At 52.6% G+C, this 23920-nt stretch overlaps 3 protein-coding genes across 3 annotated transcripts; 1 reads left to right on the plus strand and 2 right to left on the minus strand.

The window, feature by feature from the left end:
- Positions 1-1408: 1408 nt before the first annotated feature.
- Positions 1409-4571, plus strand: TGME49_228175 (hypothetical protein). The gene is made up of 2 exons (XM_018780198.1): positions 1409-3422; positions 3663-4571. Exons 1-2 carry the CDS (start codon positions 1751-1753, stop codon positions 3989-3991), a joined length of 2001 nt encoding a protein of 666 aa, XP_018636093.1. The 5' UTR covers positions 1409-1750; the 3' UTR covers positions 3992-4571.
- IMC2A (inner membrane complex protein IMC2A) lies at positions 3624-12530 on the minus strand. Its single transcript, XM_002366398.2, has 3 exons — positions 10247-12530; positions 9311-9560; positions 3624-8977 (listed from the first exon to the last, which is right to left on the minus strand). The coding sequence occupies exons 1-3, from the start codon at positions 11657-11659 to the stop codon at positions 6165-6167; spliced, it is 4476 nt and encodes a 1491-aa protein (XP_002366439.1). The 5' UTR covers positions 11660-12530; the 3' UTR covers positions 3624-6164.
- On the minus strand, positions 12497-22636 carry TGME49_228160 (acid phosphatase). The gene is made up of 3 exons (XM_002366397.2): positions 20173-22636; positions 19445-19694; positions 12497-18896 (listed from the first exon to the last, which is right to left on the minus strand). The coding sequence occupies exons 1-3, from the start codon at positions 21526-21528 to the stop codon at positions 15604-15606; spliced, it is 4899 nt and encodes a 1632-aa protein (XP_002366438.1). The 5' UTR covers positions 21529-22636; the 3' UTR covers positions 12497-15603.
- Between the last annotated feature and the right edge of the window lie 1284 nt (positions 22637-23920).

Here is a 23920-nt window from a genome sequence, read left to right on the forward strand (position 1 = left end):
GACCTCCCGAGGAAACTAAGACTACTGGCTTACCACCAGAGGGGACGATGCTCTGACGGTACACGTATTTGACTTTTTCCATGATTTCCTCTCGAAGTTTTCCCCATTTGTTGTTCCGTGTGTCTTGTGCTTGGTCGTCCGGGTTTCTCCCCTCAGATAACTTCGGGTTTTGAATCAAATTTTTACGTGACTTTATAACTTGGCAAATCCTTTCGCCAGGGTACGCATCTCAAGCATAACGCTGTTTGCTACTCGTGTTTGAACGGCCGGAGCTTCGCGTTTTCTATCGGACCGTTCAGAACTGTGGTCACTGGTGCAGACTTCGAGAACACCAGTCTCTGCGAATTCCTGCAGGTAATATGCCCCCAAATTTCCCTCGCTGTTTTTCCTTTGATCGTTTGCTTCACGTGGCCGTGGAAGCGCTGGCAGGAAATTCCTTGGTTCAACGTCATTTGGTAATTTTGACGTGAAAGGAAGTGTTGTGCGTCCTTTCACACATGAAAGTGGCCTTTCCCGTATCAGAGAGTGCCCGACTAGGTGATTCCGGAGTTCAACGTTATTGAGCGTTGTTTCCCCTTCTCCGCGAAAGGCAGTTTAGTCCACCTGATTCTTCGGCTGAAGACTCACCTTTTGGAGCTGAACGAATTCCTCTGCTTTTTCAGTATGGTAGATGCGACACATGAAGAATGGAAGTAACCCAAAGGTGGACTCTGTCCCTTTCTCTTGGGTCCACCAAACCGTTCTCTGATGCTTCTTTGAGCCTCTGCCTTGCGCGAGCATAATGAGGGTGTCGCGATTGATGGAGAACGCATTCGGCTCTGATGAACAGAAACAGAGAGCCCCGCATAGCGCGACAGCCATTAAACTCAGTCCGTCTTCACAGGTTTTGAACAGAATTAGAACACAACCTACTGCAACCTCGACTCTTCGTGGAGCAAAAGCGTGTTTCCACCAGGCAGTGAAATGCACCAGAAAGACATTTTTTTCCCGGGATAGCTGTTTGCTGTATAGTTTAGATTGCAGTTTCATCACAACGGAAATTTTTCCGTTACCTTCGGTACGGGGCATCCCGCAGACACTTCGCCCTTCTTTCTTCTTCCTTTCTCCTCTCGTTCTGCTTTTCTTGTTTACAAGTGACACTGTGTATACGGGGAGGGCAGGTGTACTGCCTTGTCCAGAAATGTTTTCGTCTGAACGGAAAGCCATTGTATCCAACCCTTCTTTCGATAGGCCTGACCCCGAGTATCTGCTGGCAAAAAACGCCAACGGGTGTCGGACTGGAAGGTTGGTTCAAGGGTCTCAAGTGTCCCTCGGCTGTTCGCATGACAGGGCATCCCCTCAAACTTCAACGGGCACCGAAAATACTTCTGGTTTGCTTACCTCCACAACGACGGCAAGCACAAGGTCTTTTTCTGCAAGCCATCCAGATCCAAACGGGACTACTTCAGTATCGACGACTGCAACGGAAGCACGAACAGAAACAATTGCCTGCCCGAGAGAGGTAAGCTTGAACGACAGCAAGGTACATAGTGATTCTCTTGATTCAGTTTTACCCCCTCCTTCCGCTTCCGAGGCGGTACGTCTAGAGGGTTTGGGCTACATTCTCGGCCCTCCATACACCTGGGGAGGGAAGCATAAGGCAAGACGTGAGGAAACAAGACGGCAGGAGAGCGAGTTTTCTTTCACGGGACAACAGAGCCCACAGCCGGAGCAAGTGAGTGTGAAAGCGTTTGCAAACCACCTTCTCGACATGGGTTTCCGTTCTCCCAAAAGTGGAGATGAGGAGGAACAGGAGACTGAATACCAGCAGTGGCAAGGTGAATTTGAACAGGGGAAAAATAACAGGAAGTTTGAGTCTTTCACAGGCTCGCCCTCGAGCAGGGGGGAACCGGCTTCTGAAGTCATCAGAACACAACGCGAACAAACCCGGGTTTCGAATGGTGGAAATGCTCCTGAGAATCGGATGAAAAAGTCGTCCTTCACAGTGGAGTTTGCGTTCGGCTCCCCCCCATCATCTGCTCCGAGTCCTCCCCAACTACTGTACCTGCTTCCAGTCGTTGATAGCGAGAATAGATATGTGCATTTGTTACCCACAATAACTCACGTGGGGCCGTTTTTGGTCGTCCCATCTGGCGTCGATGCACAACTTGGTAGAATCCCTTCTGACGTCTCTGGTACTGCCCAGGAGACAGGCGGTTCCTTCCCCGAATTAGTCTCCCTGGTAAAAAGCTCCATTGTGGCTCCTGTCGCTAGACAACGCGAGACTTTCCAAACACAGCCTTCTGCTATAGGTGGCTCTGCTGCTTCAAACCATGGTACTCCAGGAGTCGAACGTTCTGCAAATCAGGCTGGTATTCCCTTCTCCGGTTTTCTGCTCCCTTCCTCTCTTACGTCAGGGCTGTCGTACCCTGCTCTTAATGAATTACAGCCTGTGCATCCCTCTCAAGAAAACCAGTTCAGAAACACGGGCGTCACAGGGCAAACGGCAGACAGGAGAGACAGTCGTTTAGTTTTCCATTTGCCACCTCTGCCACCGATTTTCGGCACCTCTCTTCCATCTTCTCTGCTGCACGACGGAGGGCAAGACGTTCATCATTTGTCAAAAACCTCTTCATATAAGCCAACACCCCAGCAACTCATCACCCTTCCACCTGTTGCAACCATCATTTCGCCTGCTGACTCTCACGAGGTGGCCTTGCCGCCTCTTCAATTTTCCGGCCCTTCTCGATCTTCGCTCTTGACTGGCACATCAGCCGAAGCCCAGGAAGACACACTCATCAATACTCTCAGCGCGCCACATACAGACATTGCTTCTTCTTCTGGAAGGCCGCTAGCAACAGTTTCGGCGCCAAGTAGCTTTGCACAAGATATGCCTGAATCCCCGTCAGAGCCATTGTTTCTCACTGGCCAGGAAACCCCTTCTACAGGAGTGACTTCTCTGAACAATGCGTCGGCTCTAGACTACACGAGAGGGCCGCCTGCAAGAGCGGACGGCTTTTTTGGGACGGACGACTACAGGACAGGGTCATTAAGACAGACGGTTCATCTAACGCCAACAGAGATAGGTACAGCCTTCCCCCTTGATAAATATAGAAAATATCAGGATTCTGGCGGTCTGAACTTCGCCGGCAGCAACGCAGGAAATGGGCTGGAGGCCATGACTCCTGGGCAACTCGTTGAACTCGCCCTAAACCACGCATCGGAAGCTGCAGCTCAAGCTACAGAGCGCGAAAATCCTGTAGTGTCGTCGATCTCGACGCTGTTATTTCCGCATCAACAGGATACAGACAAAGCAAATTCGCAGGCAGATTCGAGGGGATCTTGGACTGCTACTCAGCGAGTGCTACCTCAACTGGGCTCCCTTTTCTCAATTCTGACAGGCCTAGACAGCGACCTTTTGTGGCGGTTTTTCACGGGATCAGGTAAGAACCACGTTTTCCGTCGAGAAACACAGCGTTAGAGAAAGAATGTCTGACGAACAAACACCTGGGTCTCGCTCAAAATGAACTCAAATGCGTACCATATAGACTGTATCTGTTCTTCACAGCGATACACTGAAGCCCCAGGCTCATAGAAGCAATGAAGACAGCTCGACGATGCAGGATTATATGGATCTAGAATGTGTGATTTTGTGTCTGCCTTGTTGCGGCGTGCGTATGTAGCCCGGCCACCGTCACCTACAGCTGAGATTGCTGCGTCAGTGCCCGCGTCACCGTTTTCCTCACCTGACGTCAATTTTCTGTCAACTTCGCCACCCGTTGACGACCCTTCACTTTCAAAGCAGTGGCGTTCCCATGAGTACGACCCCACAGCTTCCTTCCCTATGCCGAATGTGGCCCTAAACCCTTCACATGAGACGACTGCCAGCAGGACTCATGCTCGTAATGCTTTGCAGAGCTCTGTGCCCCCATTAGAAGCGCTAAAGTTCGGTTTGCACGTAGAGGTGCCCGATGTGTCCGCAGATGGTGGCCTCCAATCTCATCGAGTGTGACGGGAACAGCACCGCCGACACATAGGGCTCAGCGTGCGGTGAAAAACAAGGTGGAGAAACCACTGATCAATATTGTACTCGGACTCGGTGACTGCGCAAACTCTCAATAGTTCAGTGTGTGTCCTAGTTCACGGCAGTGGGCACACACCCATGGTAGCAGAGAATGTCGTCCACACGATTTAAAAACATATAAAGGCAAATAATCGGATGCAAACATATTCAAATAAGTCAGTTTGATTATATTTCTGTCTCCCAGGGATGTTACCGCTAAAAGTTCACACATTCACATTTACGTGTGTGTGTGACCCTTTTTTAAGTGTTCTTCTGCAATTGTAGAGTCTAACTCTGAAATGCGCACGCCTTCCACCTTGTCTCTTTCTGCTCTGTATACCTTCCTGGGCAACACCCACTGATCACTTTTAATTGTACCCGTGGCTGTAGCAGGGATTCACTGACAGATAATTAAGCACCAGCTTGGTCTGCAACCAACATATGGACTTGAGCTCAGTTTTGTAGGTCGACTGCAGTTTGACATCGTAGGTCCTCAAAGTTCTCTTAGCACGACGACGAAACGCTACAGGAGCGTCAAATCAGAATAATCCTCTTCGAAAAAATGGTCCCACTCCCACAGATGTGAATGAATCATACACATAGGGTCGATCGCACGACACTCGTATGCTCCCTCTATCCCATTCATATTGATAACGACTGCGTTCGAAATCGAGCGTTTCGTGAGACAAACCCACCTCCAGTGACCCTTTCGGCCTCGGAGCCACACAACCACGATATGCACGTATACATGCTCGGAGTATACTAGAAAAGACGTGCATATTTAACATTCGCGAACAGAACTAGACTAATAACCTGAAGACTGATACTACCGTTGAATCTGGCTCAGCCCAAATCGGGCGAACCGCAGCGGTCATAAACAGTTGCTTGTAGGCAGTTGAGCGGACCAACATGGGACGAGTCTTCAATGGATGGAGGGATGTCAGGACGATTAACCAAACTGACAACCCTACCATCTTGTGAACCTGTTTTCATTCAGACGAGTTTGACACCCATCCATCCAGTACTCATAAGTGACGCTGCCACTCCCATCTGCGGCACCCTTAGGAACCTGTCACGTAAATATTTAACTGTGACACGGAACGAGACCTTCCATACGCACTGGTAGGTTCTGAGTCAAAACGGCATTGCTAACACATTTGTAAGTATGGGGCACACGGGATTGTTTTGGTCGGTCTCTGACGCTCTCACTGGAAGGTGAGGAGCATCAACAAGTTGGAGAGGAAAATTTATTTCCACCAGGAGGCCTGTTCGTCATGAGACGCCCCACTCACCCTTGATATCAACGACGAACACGGTGAAGTATTTATTCACATTACTATCGATTTTCTCGCCTGTTTGTTGACTCGGCAAATCACCCTCACGCGGCGCAACGGAGACGCCGATTTACATCTATGGACAGACAATTGAAATCCTTTGTCACCACAGTGCATCGTCACGTTCTCTTGTCACAATACGAGCAGAATAAGCGCATCCTGAATTCCCTGTCGCGACGGCGTTTACTAGACACCCGTGTCACAATGCTGCATGGTAGAAGGTACCTGACTCTTCAATTCCGCACCACAGCGCCAAATGCAGTTGTGCTAGAGCTTGTCTCTCGCGACTGAGACTCTTTACAATTTTGATCACTACATAACGCCAATATCACGAATTCTGAAATGGCTCCTCTCTCCTTGCTAAGACACACCCTGATATGAGCCACACTATAACATTAACCAATTATCGTCATAAAACACACTACGTCCAGTATACTAACAAACGGGAATGAGAACCTGGGAGGTAGGAAACCTCATTCCGTTGCGTCAGTCGAATCTTCCCTGTCACTTGTTTCTTTCGCCTCCTGTCTCTCGTTGTCCGTGTATCGCCCGTCTTCTTCATTCGCCGCTTCCCCTTCACTTGCTCCCCCCTCTTGATTCACTGCTTCTTCTTCATTCATGTCTCGTTCTTGATCCGCTGTTTCTCCTCGGTTCGCCGTTTCTTCTCGATTCCCTTCATCCTCAGATTGCGCTTCTTCCTCTTGTTGCGCTAACTCCGTTTGATCCGCCTCTCCTTTGCTTTCTTCCCTCTCTCCCGCATCTGTCGAGGATACTGTTATTGCCTCGTGCTAACTCGCCTCGAGAGCCTCACCTCTGGCCCCGACCGGTTTGAACGTTTCATGCACGAACTTCAAACCTTTCTTCAGCGTCTTTAGAAGACTCTTGAAACGTGTGTTGTGCATGCTGCCAAAAAATTGATTCCACGCCCGGAATACATGGACGGAGGGCACGCGGTACAGCAGCGTCTGGAGGCCCTTGTGACTTCTCAGATATAAATGGACGGGCTGAATCACTCGGTACTGGGTCTGGTATGCCATCTGAGCAAAAATGAAAATGCATTTGTCCTTGATATACTTCTGCATAGTGGGGTGCAACGCAATTTCGACGTGATACTCCAGCATCGGGACTTGCAAGCAAGAGTCAACCGGTCCAAGATCGATGGGTTCGAGTTGCTTGTAAGGCGTTGGTTCTTTCTTCGGTTCAAACAATTCGAAGAGCCGGCGCGAACCACTTCCTGCACGTTTCGCCTCAGGGTCTACGTTTGCTTCCTGCGCTTCCTGTTCCGCCTGGTCCTTCAGTGCAGCTAGCCGTTTCTCCAGATCTGCCTTCTTCTGCGGCAAATCCTGAACCGGTCCAACCAGCTTCTCTAACTCTGCCCGTTCCTCCGGACTAAGAAGTGGGCTGACGCGAATCGCCTCATCGATAACAGCGATTTCATCTTCACCGCCGTTGAATTCGTGCATGAGCGCATCGGCGCGTGACCTGCCCTGCGTTTCGAGATTCGCCTGCACGTGAGGCGCCGGAACAGGCGTCACCTTTCTACCTTCTGCCTCTGGTGGCGGGACACGTGACGCCTCCAGCCCTGCGTCAAAGGCTGCATCGCGTTCACGCAACTCTACTTTTACTTTCTCTGTGAGTTCCTCTAGCTCTCTCCGCAGTCCGCCAATCGATCGCTTCGCTGCGTGCACAGCATCACGAACAACAGGGATAGACCGCTGCTTTTCGGAAAGAAGAGACTCTTGAGCCAGAACGAGCTCGGCCCGCCATACGCTCGCTTTCTTGTCCAGACACTGCTTCTCCAGTTCCGTCGGCTCACGGGTCCCCAGCTCGTCACTGATGTCGCGAATGTCTTTCTCAATGTTCACTCGTTGCGCAGTGAGACGCTCCACCTGTGCCCTGGCGTCAGGCGACGTTCGCGTTTCCTCCGGAAGCTTTTCCACTTGGTTTACCAAAATCTTGATTTGCAACAACTTTGTCTCGAGATCCTGTCTCCGTTGAAGCAGCTGCCACACTCGAGACGGACGCATGGCTTGCTGCTGTCGTTGCAAGCGCTGTTGCATAGCAGCCAGTTCTTCTTGAGTACCCTTGATCAGCCTTTCGAGCTCCACAATGCGCATCTTGATCTTTTCGCGATCCTCTGGAGAAGCGCGTTTCAACGCCGACAACGAGCGTTCGTGCTTCTGCAGCTGCTCCCGCTTTCGCTCAATGCGTGCCTCTAAGGAATCATCAGGATACTTGATTGCTGGCAGAGGCTCCTTACCATCACCGCCTTCCGGCGTTTCAGCACCGTTAACGTCCACCTTGCCCTCTTCAGGCTGCTCTTCCGAAGGCACAAACGGGTTCGCTTTTATGTCGTTCTCGACCGCAACAATTTCTCTCCGAATCACCTGCATATTGAGAATCATGCGCTCCAAATCTTTCTCGCCCTCTCGGTCCTGCATGCCATCGCGACCGACTGCAAGTTCCCGTGCTGTCTGCTGCCGCATCTTCCGAGCATCGATGTAGGCTTTCTCAAGTTGAAACAACTGGGCGTAACGGGGGTCATCAGCCGCAGGCATGGTATCTTTTAGGTCAATGAGTTCGCGGTACTTTTTTACCATCTTGTCGTAGTCCCCAGCCAGGACATTCATTTCGGAGACGGCCTGTGCGATGCGCGAGACGACGTTGACCCCTTCAGAAAGCAGTATTTCAATGGTATTGTCGTCCATCACCTCATATGCATCTTTCTGTTTCCCGATCTGGTCGTATTTGGATACCAGATCGTTGATTTCAGTTTGGTAGAATTTTATCCGCTGTGCAAGGATGGGGCATTGTCGCGCGAACTGTATCTCTTTGCTAATGCGCTCCTCATTTGCGTCCGCAAACGCGCTTCTCGCTGCTTCCAACTCGTCATACCGCAGTCGACCTTCAGCGACAGGGTCCATGAACTGGATATCGCGCTGATCCTTATTCGACCGCTTGCTCGCCCTGCGACCAGCAAGCTTCTTCGACCGGCTGTCAATGAACTCCGCGACCAAATAGTCTTTAGTGAGTCGCAATGCGGCAAACCCCGTGGCCTTCGTGACCCGCTCCACGATGTTGACTTTGTACTGGCTGTTCACGGGAGCAAAGAACCGGTAGGCTTGATTCTGATCCCAGCGTTCCGGGTGACACCCACCAGGGTGGAACGCGTACAAGATGCGCCTCCCAGACCAGCAGAGAATCGGGTACAGTGCGCCACGCAGCCGTCCAATCCACCCCCGCCCGACATCTTTGTCGAGAAGACGCACAGCCGCTCCACTGGTGATGAAGGCGGTAGTTGTGTTCTTGCTCAAATCTTCCAATGCAACATATTCCATGAAATGGTCGTGAGCTGACACGTACAAGTCGACCTGGTAGTGCGACAGAAGCATCTGGATGAGAACGGCCTCGGGCCCGCGTGGCTGGCCGTTCTTGTACAAATCATCCACGTACTGCAGGCGCCCCTGCTCGCCTTGAGGGCCAGTAGACACCAGCGGGAGGTGGCCCATGATGATCAGCCAGTTCGTCGTCTGGTTGACGGCCGTGTACAACTGGTCGCTCAGCCACATTAAGCGGTCCATCATCGACTGCATATTGTTCGCTGCACGACAAGACGCCAGTCTCACACTACGCGAAACCTAACGCGGTCGTGATCCCCCACTCAGCCAAGTACGGCGGAAGTCTTGTAACCATATATCATGAACCCGAAACAGCACCAACGGCACCAACTGACACCATTTTACATGCCAAGAATAAGACTCAACATTTCCTTTGCCTTAAGCCAAAGTTGCCTCACAGGACAGCCCACTGTGTCAGTTGTGCGTTACATAATCGGTCGACTAGGAAATGAATAAGAGTGTAGCAAACACGATTAAACTCTCACCCAGGCTACATTCCTGCTTTTCGATTGCGAACGAGCTTGTTCTGGACCTACCGATAGGATTGCCTACGAAGAGATTCCACGTGTTGACGTTGATCACGGTCGCGTTGAAGGCCTCGTGCTGAATTGTACCGTTGGCCATTGTCATGCTTGTCGAGAAACTGAACGTTGCGGTGTACGCATCATTCGGCATGTACCAGTTAGGGTGTTCCCCCGTATAGTGGTGTCGGACAGAAGCAGACGGGTTCACCAACGCCTCCTCTTCTCCAAGCGTCATTAGCCACGGGATGTCCAGTTTGGCATCCTGGCAAGCAGCAGTCGTGCACATACACAAAATTCGCAGTCTTGCGCGCCTCATCGAATACATGTATCACCGTAAAAAGACGAATCATTCAAGAACTGAGAATGGCTTGAAAATGGGTCGAAGGCCACGAGCCCAGGGGGACGTCAATGCCCATCCACTGTCTCTTGAACCGGGCACTTCCTTCTTCATCTCACCTCCCAGCTGAACACACAAGGGTTTCTAGGAATTTGGCTTGTAGTCAAGCAGTGGAAGGCCAATCCTCGCAACTGCGTCCGCCTCACTGCATCAAAACTCTGTGAATCATACGCCCATTCAACCCCAGTAGCTACACAACAGTGCAAGGGTATATATATGTATATACATATATATTATATTTGCCTACGGGAAGTACCGTACATCTAAAAAACGCAAAGCACACAGAAACGCCTATGCTACTGAATCGAAAGTTCCACCCGTGTGTTAACGAGAAAGAAGACACGCCTCCACAAATTGAGCACAGACCATTTACAGCAACAGGGCGAATTAGTCGCGGCGCTGCACACTGTTTGGAAGCTCAGGTCTGTGAAACGTACACGTACGACCAGCCATTCCCTACCAGGACTCATCCTACGACCCCCGCTACCAATCTAAAGCGGTAAATCACTTCGATGTGCACATTAAACACGTTTGTAAGACTTCTAGCCTACCTTGACGAATATGTCGTACCACCGTTTTGTGAATCGTTCGTCACGAGCTGAAAGAGGGCCAGGTATTCCGAGAAAGTCCCCGAGACCCAGGACAGCATCTGCCTTTTCTTCCGCATGCCACTTTGCGAGTGCCGAAACCGTTTGGTCGAACTCATTTGTCCACAGGAATCGCTTCAACTTGTACCAGAGACCCTTTCTTTCTGCACGTGACTTGTACTCACCGATGCCCGTGTTTCCAATGAGAAGCAACTTGAGAGAATTCGTATCTTTTTTCTCGACGGTGATCGTCTCTACGGCGTTTTTTGACCAAGTGTCCTGCATCACACACTTGAGCATGGTGCATCTGGGGAACTTCATCGACGGATAGTGGTCGTCGCGCATGAGTTCTTCTATGCTCCGTTCTCCCTCCCATTTGCCTGGCGGCAGCAGGGGGGGAACGACCTCCTCCGCTCGATACTTTTTCCACCTGTTAGAGAACTCCCGAAGAACGTCAATTTGGGTGAATGATTCGTCCATAATGTCAAAAAGAACGAAGAGATCCATGAGATTGGTTTTCAGCAGAAGGTCGTTCAGCGTGCGAATGCCGCGGTGAAACAGCTCTTCCTGCAAACGTTTCACCGATGCCGGCACACGCTTGGAGTACACGCCTCGCGCGACACGGAGAACATTGTACGGAAGACCCCGGAGAAAACCAACATCGCGTTCCGTTAGAAACGGCTGCTTGAAAGCATGAGAACCTTCCTCGCCTGTCCGCATGAACGTATTGCCATCGCAAATCCAGTCCCTGACACGTCGCTTCGCACCCGCTAGATAAGTGTACACCTCGATGTTCAAAACCTTGTCCATGCCTGCCTGCGGGTCTGTCGGCTGCTGTTCGCTTTGATTCTGCGTTTGCTCGTGGATCATCTGGTCCTGATACCGGACGTGTTCCCGAAACAAAGCAGCCTCCGTGACAAAGCCCTGGAGCAGCCAATTCGGTTTGTCTTTTTCGTTGAACCACCGCAACAACAGGGTCATTACGTCGTCCATTGTCGTGTGAAATGCAGCCGATCGGTCAGCCTTATGCTTCCCCGCAACAAACACCACACTGTCCAAATTCAAGCTCGGCATCAGACGCTGAACTGGATCCCATAAAACCAACGTCTTTATGATGCCACTCAGACGTCTAGGCTGCATTAGGGTTTCTTGAGGCGAAGGGTCCGCCCCTTCGCGAGAGTGTGTTGAGCCAGCAGCGACGCCAGGGAAACTCGCAAAACATTGGATACCGGAACACCCGGCTGAAGATGTGCTCTCCAGAAGTGATAACGATGGGAACAGCAGAAAAATGGGGACTGCCAACGCCGTCAGCCAGACGAAGTGAATTCGCCGGGCTTGCCAGCGAGGCGACACATCCGGACGTGTACGTCTTTCCATCTTTGTAGAAACGTGGACCCTGGGACAATGATCGTCCCCGCTTGTTCGAAAACAGAGGAATCTCTAGGTATGAATACCGAGCGACAGGCTTGAAAGTGGCCCAAAGAGAGACGAACCTCCCGGGAAGAAAAGAGAGGAAAATCACGTCTGTCCGGAGAGGAGTCAAATGGAAACAAACAGAGGCATAAGGACTGAAAAGAAAACTTGAATGCGGAAGCTCCAGAGCAAAAGAAAGCCCAGATCTGAAAAGAATTTGGAGACTGTACGCACTTTGCCCAATACTGCCTGCCCCTCGAACGGCTGATCCGTCCCTCTTGCGCCAGCATCCGGCCTGTGCACGAGTCTTTTCCTCTTCTAGTTCGTGCGGCTAAAAACAGAGGAAATCATGTAGTGAGGACGCATAAAATAGTCCAGTTTAAATGAACCACGTCTGCAGCACAGGCATTGGTTTACGGAAAAGTTGGCGCATCGACCGAGCACCTGAAGAAATTCTACGATGGCAGCGATCCTGAACGGATTTAACGGCAGAGCAGAAAAACTGGCAAAGAGGTCAACCCCATTTCGTCCTCGAGTCCCATCTTTTCTCCAAGCACTAAAGCAAAACACGAGTTTTACAGCAGCTTGTTCCTCTGGGTTTCCTCCAGGCGGCTTTCACTGGGCCTGTCTCTGTCGCTGAAGTCACAATCCTGGGCATCTGAAGCGCGACAAGTATCCCTTGTCCATCTGAAATGGGAAGCGGGGTGACACAGAGAGACGAACGAGGTAAGGAAGTTGCTGCCTAGTACCTGTAATTCATGCAGACCCGTACAAGGTGGTGCTCGTATTCTCGACCCGCGAGCAACGCAGCCACAGAGACGCACAGCCCGATTTGCGACACAAAATCCTTCGGACACCCACGACGGAGAGAGTGCACACCTCGCCTGATATCCATCCTGGAAAAAAATTTTTGGTCAAGGCCATCCGGGATTGCGAGCCGCCCGCAAGCGACGAAGTTCAAGGGCACTGCAAGTGGAAAGTACTTGCATCTTGCAGTCGACCCACATTCAGAGCTGGTTTCTCAGCCAAGCCAGATTCCCTCTATATCGATTCCGCATCACTTGCACGACTTAAACGGGTATTCGATCATGCATCCGTATGACAAAGTGCATGGTCAGCCACGAATATCGTTATTTTTTTGATCCCGTTTCCGTTGCCCGCCACGTGCCAGGCACGGGAAATTTACCTCGCCGACACAGCTCAGTTGCTTCGCCGACGCACCGGCTACGGCGAGGAGCGCGAGCGGGTTTTCACCAAGTTTGCGCAATTCGGCAACAGCGCGGGAAAGAAAGCAAAATCCCAATATCTGCTTTATGAATGCATGTTCAGTGCCGCGGACAGTGACTGTGGTAAAGTCGGGATAAGGAAGGCGGACATCCATTTTGGGTTCGGCGCCGCTTGGCGCCTAGCGGTGATGGCTGCGGTGGGGCCACTAGTTGCACCGGAGTGTGTGAAGTGTCCCCAGAAGTGGAATGCGTGCAAAACTGGGTTCTATTGCCCGTGTGAATAAAGTCCCAGATACTCATGATAAACGGGGGTGACGCATTCTTTCTCTGTTCTTTGTTTATGTGGGTGGCCAAGCGCTTGGCTCTTGCCTTAGTAAGGGTAAACGTGTTCGTTTGCGCTGTCGTGGACTGGAGGTTCCTGCCTTCAAGACACTCACCACCTGTTTTTAGATTGGATAGGCAGCTTGCCCAGGTTTGAGTCCGTAAGAGTAGTCTCAATATGAGGTTGTCCTTGTGTTCTGTAAATCGGTCCATATTGAACAGGAAGGCATGCAGGTGACAGCCACGATACAGGGCAGACATTGCTGAGGTGTGTTTGAATTACCAACACCGCTCTCCTTCAGACGTCACATTCTGGTGCATCAGAGGAATATCGCGAAGTGGTTTTTGGTCTTCTTGGGTGGCGGTAGCAGATTACGTCAAAATCAACTGGGTAATATACTGTGGGAATTCCTCGGGGGATTGGGTTCAGCTGCAACCGTTCCTGACGGACTGTTGATAAACTACAGGTCAGCAGTACCTCTAGACAAGCGCAAATGTTGCAACTGATGACACTCAATTCAGCGTCCATCTGACACGACCAGCATATGACTTCATCGCTGAGGCTTACTAGAAGTGCATTTCCTGAGGTTAACTCCCAGAATGGGTGCTTCCACGTAGCTGGAGTGGCGTAGGAAACCGACACAAATGCGTACGACGTTACCAGCCGGCTTGTAGCTGCATTTTTTTGGGTTCCCTAATGCGTGATTTTACAATCGATGCACATGCAAGGGATGGTTTTGCTGGGGTGATGCTGTAGTTCCATATTACGCCCAGCTGTTCTTGGATGCCAGCGTTCGCGTCATGTAACAGTAAGGAACTCTTTTTGTTGTCATGCATCACTGATTTGGCGACGGGGAATAAGCTGACAGGTAGGGGCGATCGTTGCGTCCTCAATGAAATTATCATTCCAACAAGTAAGTACGATGATTCGTGCTCTAGGAATGCATTTTCTCCTTGGGAAGAAGCCACATCTGTGAAAACCCACGTCCAGAGGGTGCCCCCGCAGAATCGAGATCGAGTGGCGTCACACGCGGTGAGACACTGAACTACAAGGCATCCTTCCGTTCCAACGTAAATTCAGAAACATGCAGGTTTTAATAAGATCAGTTCCTTCTTGATTCAGCAAATACCGCCCTTTATGATAATAAGATAAAACTGCTTTTCACAGATTTGAGAAACGCTGTCACTGAACCTGGAATTCCTTGTCTAGCGTTAGCCTTCACCACAGTTGTACGCCACGGGAAACCTCCGACGTTTCTCCGATCTCCCAAGCGGCTCATTCGATAGGAGATAAAACACGCGCCGACCCCTTTCTTCAAAATGCAGAGCCGTCTGCATGTGTTCCCACAACTTCCTGCACTTCGAGTCACACGCCAAGCAATTCACGTGAAACGGAACCAGGTACAGCATACCTTCAGCGCTCGTCCCCGCTTTCCGCAGGTCTCAAAAAAGCGAACTAGTTCATCCAACTCGTGAAAACACTTAAAACATAGACCGAGTCCCGAAAAGCGGGAAAAGCTGCACATCCTTCTGGATGTTTTCAGCTGCGTCATAGCAAGTCCACTGTGGGGAGTACAAGGATGCCACAACGGCGCCTGGCAATACCGACACCTTAGCTGGAGCGGCGAGAGGGCTTCCACAGCGGAACTTGCAAGACCTCTCCCAAGTTTGTTTTCCTCGACGGGAGCAGATACGTTGTAACTCGGCTCCAGAATAAAGCATGCAAAAAAATGTTGAAAGCGGTAGACTCTCTCGTTTTGAAACCGAAAGCCTTTAGGAACAGACGCCTCTGTCTGCGAGCCTTTGTGGTAAAGACTTCCGCAGCACGGGCGCTTGACAGTCATTAGTTCCACAGGCGTGTTGCTTCATTCGTGAATTTCTATGCCTATCCATCGACCTGTCACTGTAGCGCATTCCAGCCCCGCAGGTGGTCCAGAGAACGAAAGAACTCCGCAGAATCCAGCAATCTTTGGTTGTCACTGTGACCGGGAAGTCTCAGTTCTGCTGTCGCTTCCCTCGAATTAGCTGGGATGCGTCCGAGAACTGGAAGGAGTCCATGCCCTTCTATTCTTCGACGATATCAAGGCGAGTACTAATACAGAGTCAGAAAAACGTGATTCACCCCACCCAGTCCGATTTCTTCAGTCGGGCTTCCGCAACATATCGTGGTGCTATCTAGAAATGGAAACCGACGCAACGGATTTGTCAAGGAAGCCGTCACGGTCCTAGAGCTCTCCGCTCAGCTGGGTGATATTTTCTGTGCTTCATATCTCCTTGAACGTTCGGCTGCGCCACGAGTGACGGCGACCGAAACAGCGCTGGTGGCTACACATGTGGTCGCACTTAGGTTTGCTGTGATCTTTAGTCGTCTTCGTAGCTTGTGTCGATGTCCTCAATGGGGATGTCTGCCCCGGGTTCATCTTCACCGAGCTCCGGCTCCTCTGGCTCTCCTTTCTTCTCTTTCTTTTCTTTTGCTTCTTCCTCGGGATTCTTGGGTGCTTCGCTCGCAGCGAGCAGTGCATCCATGTCGATGTCACTGTCCTTCACGTCAATGTCCTGATCGAAGGGAAGTTCGAGTTCTTCCTCTCTTCGCCTCTGTGCCTCGCGCAGCTCCATCAGCATCGCTTCGACGAATGAATAGGTCTTGTACGTCTGATGGACAAACTGGAGCCCATGCCGAATGTCTTTCATGACACTCTTGAAACGCGACATGTGGGTGTAGCCAAAGTACTCGCTCCAGGCCCGAGTCACGTGCACCGAGGGAACGTCGTACATGATTGGCGTCAGTCCCTGTGGACCCTCGGAAAAGAACATGCCACTATGGATGTACCGCAGCTGTTGACGATACGCATGATTCGCCAGCTTGTGGACGCACTTTTCCTTCGTCTCCTCGTCACTCTGAGGTTTCAGGCGGCGCTGAACGGTCGCCTCGAGCATCGGGACCTGCATGCACGCATCCATCGGACCCACGTCGATCTTCTCGATTTTCTTGAACGGCGACGGATCGCGTTTGCTCTTGAACAACTCAAGAACATTCGCGAGACGCCGTGACGTGCCTCCAGGAGACAGTGTGTTCTCCGTCTTGGTCGCCTCTGTTGCTTCATCGCCCACATTGTTATTGGCAGCGGCGGCTGCCTCTGCTCGGTCATCTGTCTGCACAGAGTTAGCCTCTTCATTTGAAGTCGGCACTTTGTTTCCTTTCTCAGACTCGGCCGTGGAATCAGCGTCGTCCACATTCGCCGCGATCGGCTTCTCCTCGCTTTGGTCCTTTGCCTTTGCACCTTCTTCGTCTGTCGGATCCAAGTGCTCCAACGTGCCCATTTCTTGTTCCAGTTTTTCTCGGAGTTCCGCAACCCCTTCCTGCAGCTGTTTCCGATTTCCGGGGAGCTTCTGGAGGGGTCCTAGAATCGTCTCCAGTTCTGTCTTGTCTTCGCCATTGACCGAGTTCACATCTTTCATGGCCTCCTCGACAGCGGCTAGTTTCTCCTCTGCGTTGTTCAACTTGTTCAGGGTTTCGGCGGCCGCAGTGACCGCGCCAGAGTCGACGACTGCCTGCGCCTCCTTTTCCGTGCGTTGCTCGACTTCCGGACCTACCACGACGCCTTCGCTGAGGTCGTGGATGTTGTAGCCCTTGGCGCTCATGTCCTGTTCCCACGCATCCTCAATGGCATTCAGTTCTAGCCGCACCTTGTCTTGTAGGGCTTCCACATCGGCCTGGAGACTCAGCTGCTTGTCCGCTGCAGCCTGGAGCGCTGCCTGGATCTGCGGGAGCGACAGCTCTTCTGGCGACAACAGTTTCCGCTGCTCCAGTACCAGTTCGTTCCTCTTGAGTTCGGCGCTTTTGGTTAAGAAGGCGATCTGGACCGCAGTCATTTTGCGGTCCGCCAGTTCGTCGACTACTTCAGTCAGCTGCTTCTCCAGTGTGGCCCGCTGAGCTTCGATCGCCTCAATCTCGTCCTGCACACTCTGCGAGTAACGTTTCGCTGCCGGCATCTGGTCAGTGCCGTCCATGTACGCCTTGATTTGGCGTAGCTTCGTCTCCAGTTCGTCTTTCAGTTGGAACTTCTCCCACTGATCCGAGGGCCGCATCGGCCGCTGGCTGCGCTGCCGAAGCGTGTGGAGGTGGGCCAGTTCCCGCCTCAAGCTTTCTTCCTGTCGCTTGAGAATGTCAATCTCCGCTCTCACCTTCTTCAGCCCAGACTGAGGGTACCTCTTGAGGCCCTCAAAAACAGCATGGTGGCGCCGGAGTTGCAGCTCCTTCCGGCGAATGCGTGCCAGTAGAGACGTGTCGAGGGGTTTGATGACAATGGTATTCTTCGGCCCCCGAGCGCGCATCTCGCGCTCGGCCTTGGCTTTTTTCTCGTCCGCGGCCTTCTTCTGGTCGATGTCGGGATACTCTTTCATCTCTCGCTCCAGATCATCCATCTGCTTTCGCAGAAGCTTCATGGTCATGATGTACTTCCTGAGGTTCTCCTCGTCGTCCACGTCGACCGAGCCGGAATCGGACTGCAAGGCATCGAACGTCTTCCGGCGCAGTTTGCGAGTCTCTGCGTACTGTTTTTCGAGTTCAAACAGATCTTTGTAGCGCGGATCTTCCTTCTCTGGCAAGTTCTCCTTGCTCTGGAGGATCTCTTTGTACTTCTGCTCCAGTCGAAGGTGGTCTGCAGAGATGACGTACATGCTGGAGAGAATCTCCGAGATCTTCCGTTGGACGTTTGTCCCCATCTGGGCCATCGCATCGCGCATCATGTCAGTCATGGTTTCGTACGCTTCCTTTTGCTGGACCAAATCGCTGTATTTGCTCGCGAGTTCATTCATCTCCGCGATGTGGAACTTCAGCCTCTCGGCCAGAACGGGACACCTCCGCGCGAAAGCGACTTCCTTCTCAATCGCCTCGGCGTTTTCTGCCTCAAACGCCTCGCGGTCGAGCAGGAGCTCCTCGTACCGAAGCCGGCCGTCGGCAAACGGGTCCATGAACTTGATGTCTCTTCCCTCGCGATTCGTCCGTCTGTACACCTTGTGCACAGCCGACTTCCGCGTTCGCGCGTCGATGAAGTCCATGAGCAAGTAGTCCTTGGTCAGTTTCATCGCAGCGAAACCAGTCGCCGTCGTCACTCGCTCCTCAATGTTCACCTTGTAAGTGCCGCCGTGGGACTGGACGAAGAACTGCTCCGGGTGCTGCTGGTCTTTGTGCAACGGCTTGCAGCCTCCCGGGTTCAGCGCGTAAATCACTTTCCTGCCTCCCCAGCACAGCACGGGATAGAGAGCCCCGCGCAAACGTCCGACCCACCCTCGGCCAACGTCTTTGTGGAACAAACGCGTGGTCGCGCCGCTTGTGATGAATGACACCGTGACGTTGCGGTCCACGTCTGTAATGGAGTTGTACTCCATCAAATGGTCGTGACCCGACACGTACGCGTCCACCTGGTAATGCATGAACAACGTGTTGATCAGGAACGACTCCAGGCCGCGAGACCGCCGGCTCTTCGACAGATCGTCGATATTCTGCAGGCGCGCTTGCTCGCCTTCGGTCCCCGTCGACAGCATCGGGTGGTGTCCCATGACAATGATCCATGACGAGTTCTTCTGCGTCGCTTGGTACAGCTGCTCACTCAGCCACCACAGCTTGTTCGTCCACGATGCCATGTTGTTCGCTGCGTCACAAGCGCACAGAATTTCTCAGGCAGAACACTATTCAGAACTGTTCCGCGTCGTCAACGGTCGCAGGCCTTTCTCGCTCCACTATCGCTACCCCGATTCCCGGAGAAAAGGTCCACCACGGTCTACAGCCGAATGTGAGAAATGTGCCGTTTTTTCGCAAGCTCGTCATCTGTTGATTCATAGAGAATCGCACGCAAATCGAGCTGTATCCTGACTCAGTGGTCTGACGCTCTGTACACGCTTTTAGTTGCCGTGGTTCACGCTGCTGGTTACGCCGACGCTGACGGCACCTTCAAGACCCGGGGGCTGACACGACGAAAGTGCGACTTATGTGTCTGCGAAAGACAACAACCCAAGATAATTGCTTGTTTCAACAGTGCATCTGGCTACATCTAGAGCGGCCCTGAAACTGTCGAACAAATGAAAAGACGAAAGCGGATGGGACAAAGCAGCAGACATCCTCCTGATCGAGACAAAATCGACACTCAACCTGTTTCAGAGGCCTTCCGCTTCGTACACTGCGACTCTTTTTGAGTCTTACCAACGGGGTTACCGACGAAGAGGTCCCAGGTATTGATGGCAATTACTGTGGCGTTGAAGGCTGTCTCCTCGAACATGCCGTTTGCCAGCGTCAGGTTCGCACCAAACTTGAAGTTCACTGTGTAGTAGTCGTTCGGCATGTGCCAATTCTTCTGCTGAACTGAGTAGTGGTACCGAATTTGCGAAGAGGGACTGAGAACGGAGTCTGCGTCTCCGAGGGTCATCAGCCAGGGAATATCGAGGCCGGCATCCTGGCACCCACACACACCACACAAATCAGCTTTCGTCTCGCACGCCTCTACACCAACGAACATCCATCGAAATTCAACTGTGTGATGTGGAGAACGGTTGAGGACTTGTGCCACCCTCAGATGGAGATACCGTAGGCGACTACGTCTGCGAGGAAGCACCTCTGTTAAGCAGAACACAGCGATGGAAGGCTGGTCCACATGAAACAAAACGAACAAACCCTCCTGGCTAGAAGCTGAAACGTGTGAAGTAACAGACTCTTCGTGGATCTGAGATACACTGGCGGGGTTTCAACCACAGTTCAGAACACCTGTTAACTTCCGTTGCTACCCTCTCACTTGCCAACGTGTTAACGTTTCTATGTTTTGCCAAACAACCCGAGTGGCTCGGTGTTGCGAGTGAAACCCAGCAATTGCTTTCTGCTTTCCCTTCCCCGTCACCACTCCTCGTTTCCTGGTATTTGCCCGATAGGAGCTGTACCTTGATGAAGATATCATGCCACTTTTTCTGAAACCGTTCGTCCCGCACCGTGGTGGCACCAGGAAGCCCGAGCATGTCTCCCAAACCTAGAACCGCGTCTGCCTTTTCGCGCGTGTGCCAGTCTTTCAGGGCGTCGACGGTGTGTTCTAGGTCCTGGAAGTCTCCGAGCTTCTTCAGAAAGTGCATATTTGACCGCTTGTCGCGAGGCGTGTAGGACTGTTCGCGGCCGGGGCTTCCGATGAGGAGAAGCTTGAGCGCGTTGACATTTTTCTTGTGCACTTCGATGGTGCGCTCGGGTGTCTTGCGCCACGTCCACTGCATGACGCACTTGAGCGTGGTGCACTTTGGGAAGTCCGTCTCTGCGTAGTTATCGTCAAGAAGCATCTCTTCCATGGTTCGTTTCTCCGTCCATTCGCCGAGAGGAACCTGGGGAGGGGAGTACCTTTCACTTTTGTACTTTTGCCAGTTCTGATGGTATTCGCGGAGGACGTCGATCTGACTCAGGGTTTCGTCGAAGACGTCAAAGAGGACAAACAGGTCCACGAAATTCGTTCTCGACAAGAGCTTTTCAATCGTTGTGACGCCGCGGATCTTTAGTTCACGCTGGAGGCGCTTGACCGACGCAGGCGGCTCTTCCGAGAAGACGCCCTGGGCCACGCGAATGACGCTGAACGGCAGACCCCGCATGAAGCTCACGTCGTTTTCGGTGAGCTGGTCGGGGATGCGAAACGCCTCGCCACCGCGTCGATGGAAAGTATTCCCGTCGAAGAGCCAGTCACGCACGCGGCGCTGGCAGGTCCCGAGCCCCGCATAAAACTGGACGGGCTGCAGCTTTGCTTTCTTCTTTTCTTCGTCTTCCTCGGGCTCTTCTTGCTTCTTCATGTAGTCCTTCACCATCTGGCTGCCGTAGCGCGTGTGCTGGCGTTTCAGGGACTCCATCGTAACCAGGCCCTGTCCTGCCCAGTTCGTGGTCTTCGTGTCGTCGAACCAGCGGTAGAAAAGCACGAGGATATCTTCCAACGTCGTTTCGAAGGACGCTGACAGCGCAGCCGTGTGCTTCCCCGCCACAAAAACGACTTCGTCCAAGTTCAGGGAAGGCACGGGACGCTCAACTGGCTCCCACGTCAACATTTTCCTCAGCGACTTTGTGATGAGCGCGTCCAAGCGGCGAGAAATCGGACCCGATCTCTTGGACCGCTGCGCCGCCGGTTCGGCGCCGACGGACGAGACAGTTGGCACCCATTCGCTCGTGCTAGTGGAGGCAGGGAACGCCCCGAAGGTCGAAATGCAGAGCAGCACCACGACCGTGGAAATCGCGAGGGACACCGTCAGCCGGCCGAACCTTCTCGACTCCATGTTGTTGCACGTAATGAGCTTGGTCTGAGCGGCCGTCTAGGAAAACTAAGAGCGTCGATGCGGCTTGAAACACTGGCATGCGTGAATCTGGAGGCCTCCAAGCAGCCTCAGCACGACGCCGCACCCTGGTGGTCACCACGGCTGGATGCCACTGGGAAACACGGCAGGAAGGGGCTCGCCGCTTTGAGAAATATGTAAGATTGAACTAAGAAATAACTCACTGGTGTGCTACTTCCAGGCCATTGGGGAAACCGCGCGTGCCCAACAGCCAGCGAATTCTGCGGTACCGAGAATGTGTCGCTCTGCTCCCTTCGTAGGTCAGTGCTGCGACCAACATCGGAGTGGCAACAATTTCCAGGCCACCGGCAAAGTGGCCTGCGGTAAACAATGCTCCAGAGTGCAAGAAGGATCGCTCAACGGCTCGAACTTCTGGCAGTTTGACGCATTCTGGGCTGCCTGTGCGTCGGCTGGGGAGACAAAGAAATTGAGAGGAAGGGAAGAAGGCGAGAAAGACGTGGTGGTTCATCAACAGGACAGCTGGTTTTATAACTCTACGCTGAGAGGCATTACAGGAGATGAACCAGAACTGGCGAGTCTGCCCGCGCACCTGAAGGGCCGGAGCGGGGTACCCCCAGGCTGCCAGGAAAAGACAGTGTTTAGAGAAGATACATATCTACAAAAGAGGCTCGGGCCAAAAACCAGAAGAATCAGACACGTGGTCTCTGACAAACGGTTACTCCCTAGAAAGATACTAGTCGAGATCACTGCACAGGCACTCAAACCCAGCAGGCACAGACCCGGGGTCGCTTGACCGTCTGCCCCGCCAGGAAGCGCATCGAGAGGAAGACATGACCCTAAACAGCTCCCCTTCCGATTTTTTGCGTGGGGAAAATTTCTATAATTTGTACAGGGAAATCGTTTCACGAGTCCTGAGTTGTGGCGGCCTCCACGTGCAACTGAGAAGGAAAATATTTTAAGACTTGTACGAGGGCGCGGCGTCAAGGCGCGATACCACGAAGGTACAAGCGCGGATTCACAAACGAACGCGGTATCGCTGTAACTGGGTTTGCCGCCCAGACAACCCCATCGTCGAGACGTAGAAGGAGGCTACAAAAGAAAAAGAGCGTCAAATTCTTGCGAAGGACCTAATTCCCGGCAACGGGACGTTCTCAAAACGAAAGGGCGAGCCGAAGTAGGTGTGTTGCAGTTACCCTCTGCTCGGCGCTCCGGGCACGGCATGGCGATGAGAGACAAACGTAGCCCAGATTGGCACGCAAAGCCGCGGCAGAGGGTTTCCCCTCGCGCCCCGGCCAAGCTGGGTTCGGCGCAGTGGGAGGCAGTGCAGGGCATGCAGCATGTTGTATGGCGTCGACTGTTGCGGGGGGACGCGGTTCAGGTGGCAGACCGTTGCCGGCACACCTGTTTACCCCGCTCTGCGCGTCGAGGGGAATGCGTCGGCTTTTCAACGGAGATGCACCGTTTGCCTCGAAGGGCAGAGAGGCTGGGGGCGCGGCGGCGTGTGGCATGTTTGGCGGATAGAGAAACTGTAATGCCGGAATTCTTTGCAATAATGCGACGGCAGGAGGGCATCAAGGCTTTTTCCCGAAGAGGGCCCCCCTCCCCCCACGAAGGTCTAGGACCAGACGCGCGTCGTGACTCGATGTTGACTCGCCTATTCTTTTTCGGTTCCGTCGTTGGCTCTCAGCAAGGCATTGCTTTCCTTGGGAATCAGGTGTCGGAAAGCGCGCAGCAAGCAATCGACGTCCAATCAAGCTGGGTGTAAGTACGCCAGGCGTGCCCCACCAATTCAGTTGGGGAAAACGCACGCGGCATCCCGGACGTTAGGATCTCGCGCGAAGTAGTCTTTTTGTCTGCACTGTTTTGTTTTCTCGTTTGCGTTACCGACTCATCCTTCCTGGTTGTCAGAAAATGGTAGCAATTCTAAATTTGGACGTTTCCGTCAGACTCGTCGTGCCTCCAGCAAAGCCGCCGAAAACGTCTGACATTCAGTTGCTGCGCGCCCTTGGATCCACTGCGCTTTTTTTTCCGTTTGCGGCTTCGTCCGTACCGAAGACGACTTGAAGAACTTGGCGTGCCTTGTGGTCGGTCGGAATCGTCTTCGGTAAAGAAAGCCTCAAAGCGGCCACCCGTGCATCGTGGACTTGAATTTGATCCCGCCGGCACCTTTCATAAAGGTCGGCGCTGTGCGTTAAACGTCCGGGCGTCAATGTACGCGATCTCTGCGGCATCGTTACGTGAGCACTTAACAATTGTTTCCTGTCTTTGCTACGCAGTGAAATGCATTGTTTGGGTCTGCTTCCATCGTGTTGCGTGCTTCTGCAAGTTCTGCCCTGGCCACGACGATTTCCAGTTGCCGTGCCGGGCACGTTCC

Source organism: Toxoplasma gondii, chromosome X, assembly GCF_000006565.2.
Source record: "Toxoplasma gondii ME49 chromosome X, whole genome shotgun sequence".
Taxonomy (NCBI): domain Eukaryota; phylum Apicomplexa; class Conoidasida; order Eucoccidiorida; family Sarcocystidae; genus Toxoplasma; species Toxoplasma gondii.